Source organism: Varanus komodoensis, unplaced genomic scaffold, assembly GCF_004798865.1.
Source record: "Varanus komodoensis strain SLA01 unplaced genomic scaffold, ASM479886v1 scaffold149, whole genome shotgun sequence".
Taxonomy (NCBI): domain Eukaryota; kingdom Metazoa; phylum Chordata; class Lepidosauria; order Squamata; family Varanidae; genus Varanus; species Varanus komodoensis.
In genome coordinates, this window is record NW_025335434.1 from 79,679 (window position 1) to 83,212 (window position 3,534).

General features: G+C 43.7%; 1 protein-coding gene across 1 annotated transcript in view; it reads left to right on the forward strand.

Moving 5' to 3' along the window:
* The window catches only part of LOC123020270 (zinc finger protein 239-like), a 2,887-nt gene extending 658 nt beyond the window's left edge, over positions 1–2,229 (forward strand). The window contains exon 2 of the mRNA XM_044423734.1: positions 3–2,229. Coding sequence (XP_044279669.1) covers positions 3–995 — 993 coding nt within the window. The 3' untranslated portion in view covers positions 996–2,229. The remainder of the gene's footprint in view (positions 1–2) is intronic.
* Positions 2,230–3,534: the final 1,305 nt, after the last annotated feature.

Below are 3,534 nucleotides of genomic sequence, written 5' to 3' on the forward strand. Positions count from 1 at the left end.
AGAAACCTCATCTCCTTTCCCATCAAAGAACCCACACAGGGGAGAAAACATTTAAATGCCTGGAGTGTGGAAAAGGCTTGTCAGGTAAACATAGTCTCCTTTCCCATCAAAGACTCCACACTGGTGAGAAACCGTTTAAATGCATGGAATGTGGAAAGGGCTTCTCATCTAAGTCAGATCGTCTTAAGCATCAAGTAATCCACACAGGGGAGAGACCCTTTAAATGCCTGGAGTGCGGAAAGAGTTTCTCCCGCAATAATGCCCTTCACGTACACCAACGAATCCACACAGGGGAGAAACCCTTTAAGTGCCTCGAGTGTGGAAGAGGCTTTTCAGTGAAATCTCATCTCCTTTCCCATCAGAGAACCCACACAGGGGAGAAACCCTTTAAATGCCTGGAGTGTGGAAAAGGCTTTTCAGAGAAATCTCATCTCCTTTCCCATCAAAGAATCCACACAGGGGAGAAACCCTTTAAATGCCTGGAGTGTGGAAGAGGCTTTTCACAGAAATCTCATCTCCTTTCCCATCAAAGGACCCACACAGGAGAGAAACCCTTTAAATGCCTGGAGTGTGGAAGAGGCTTTTCACAGAAATCTCATCTCCTTTCCCATCAAAGAACCCACACAGGAGAGAAATCCTTTAAATGCCTGGAGTGTGGAAAGAGCTTCAATCAAAGAGAATACCTTTTTTCTCATCTTCCAACTCATGGAAAGACCTCTTTGGAAGAGGAGGAGTCCGATTCCGCAGACGAGCCACTTCCTACAGTAGTGCTGGAGCAACCCGAGGGATCTGTTGTCAGCAAAGCCTTACCTTGGGTTCCCAGCAAACCATCCAACCCCTTGCTGTGTCCAGCCGTTACTCCAGACTCTCTTTCCACCACCAATGGCTCTGGACAGCAGCAATGGCAGTGTATCAGGTGGGACACTGAGAGCCACGATGGGGAAGCCCTCCTGATTCCCCGAATACCCTTTCGCCCACAGCATACGCATGAGTAAAGGCCCACTCGAGGAAGGGGTCTCTCAGGAGGAAAACTCAGATGCAACTTCTCAGGACAGGATCAGGTTTGGGGATGGGGGTGGAGCTAGCTCGGATAGACTCTGGACTCTGAATTCTTGCTCCTCCTGACCATTGGGAAACATATGATTAAAATGTACTCTAAGTTGAAGATACATTGAAATTCACATGAAGCTTGAGTCCATTTCTTTGTCTCTCTCCTGGGAAGATTTGAATCACAGGTGTGGACTGTGAGACCCGCAAAGAGTCTGTTTGTATAATCTGAAACTGCTGGATTTATTCCAGGGTAACCTTGCAGCTTGGCTGCTCACTTGAAAAGCTTAAAAGCAGTTTCAAGAGGTGGGGGTGGGGGGATGGTGTCTGTTGTGAGCTGTTCAAGACCTGGAATGAAGTCAAAAAGCTCTAATATGTAGATAATTAACAGATGAGACTTTCCCTATCCTGCCACGCAGTTGGAAAGCCGAAAAGTGTTCGAAAGGGAAAATGCAGAAATATTGGGACAGTGCCTTCCGGAATGTGTATTAAAGTTATTTAACGTCTCAGGATTAGTTTTTTGTGTTATCTTGCTGTTATGGAAAGAAAGGGAAAGAAAAAAAAGAGGAAGTGACGTATTGAGAATATATAGACTGTATTTTTGCTAATAGTAATACTTGAATAATAACTCAAATTATATTAAGCGATCTGAGGATTGAAAGTTATAGTGCAATTGTGGTCTGTAAGAACAATAATTGTGGACTGTAAATGACGAATTTACGATTTTCTCTGGCAACTGATGTCAAAAAGTAACGAGTGCAGAAATCATCTGGCAAAGAGCTAAAGAGAAAGAAGGCCTTTCTCATTTGCATCTGAAAAGAGTAGAGAAAAGATGCGAAATGGATGGGAAGAAAGGATCTTCACGGGAAAGCTCAACGACCTTACCAATATCTCTGTCATCAACACAACCAGGCAAGCTTGATATACTTGCACAGGAATTCAGAGAAGGAAAGACAGATTTGAAAGATATGGAAGATGATACGAAGAAATTAAATATCAAAATACATAATATGGGTGGAAGAATGAAAGATTGAACTAAACAAACTCAAGAGAATAAGCAAGCAATTAGGGAAGTGATAGCTCAGATGGGAGAACAAGCTAAAGAGTTTAAAAATCAGATTTTCAAGATCTGTTCAATGGGCTGCATGCATTAAACAGCAAACCACATCTACCCGCGTACCATTAAATGTTTGGTTTTTTTGAGAAACTTTTCTTCGATTTATCCATGGTTGGCCTACGGGGGTGGGGGGGGGAGCTCAGTAAATCGGCGCAGGTCTGCAGATCAGCAGCTGTGCCTGAGATATAGGTGTGTTTAGTGACTGATTAGCAGATAAACAGTCAAGTGCTGTGAATTGTGACAAGTCCTAAGTGCAGCTTTTAATATTCAGATGAAGGTGATTACAATGGGAGAAAGAGAATCCTTTCAGGAGCTTATCGTGTAACATAAGAGCCTGCAGGAAGCGTGTTCAGCAGAGGAAGGTAACCCATTTACTTATCTAGCTGATTTACTTAACTAGGTAGTGCTGCATTCCTGAGTGGAGCTTTGAGCAGGTCAGTGGCTGTGCCGGCATGTGTTTTGAGCAGCATGTGTTTTGAGCGACGGGGCCGCAGGAGAGGGGTTCAAGAGCCACGTGTGGCTCCGGAGCCGTGGGTTGCTGACTTCTGGTCAAGGGAAAACCTATCCCTTTCCCTTTATTTTTTAATAGAAATCAAATAGAGTTCTATAATCAGGTGTAAAAAGAAATAGAAGAAATGAAAAGAGGATATGTGATAATGGTGGGTGATTATAATATGGTTATGGATAAAGAAAAAGATAACCCATCAGAGGTCGATATAAAATACAACAATACAGGGACTTCCGGTTGGCGTTGTGGCAAGACGGCTGTGAAGAATGGAGGCTCCCGTAATCATGCCAGTGTTTGTTCGACAGTGAGCTGCTAGAGGCTCATGCAAGCCCTGTCGGGGCGGGGATTAGGTGCCCGAGCACTCTTCTGACCAATGTGGGGCGGCGGCTCCACATTTACTGGGAGAAATTTGGGTTTTCTTAGTCGAACAACACAGGGGAGAGATCAGCTCCCTGCAAATCATAGATGACTGGATATAGCACAGGATAATGGCTTGGAGTTCATTGGACCTGATGGGTGAGCTTTTCTACCTTTTCTATACTACCCATGAAAGAACTGAAGTGGATATTAATTGCAACAAAGAAGAAAGAAAAGCCCCTTCCACGGAGGGAGGAATTCCCCCTCCCCCCGCGGAATCTAAGTGGCGATTAATCTAGGGGAGAGGAACTGAGGATTTTTGAAAGTATGAGGCTGGAAAGTAAGATTTCCTAACTGCCCAAGGGTGAAGCATCTGAATAAAAAACTATTGTGGATTAAGTGACAGAAGGACAAATTGTTACTTATTTCTGACGAATGGCCATTTTCTTGTTAGATTTCTATTTAGTCCTATTTGTGACATCATATAAAGACAAAATAAGTCTTT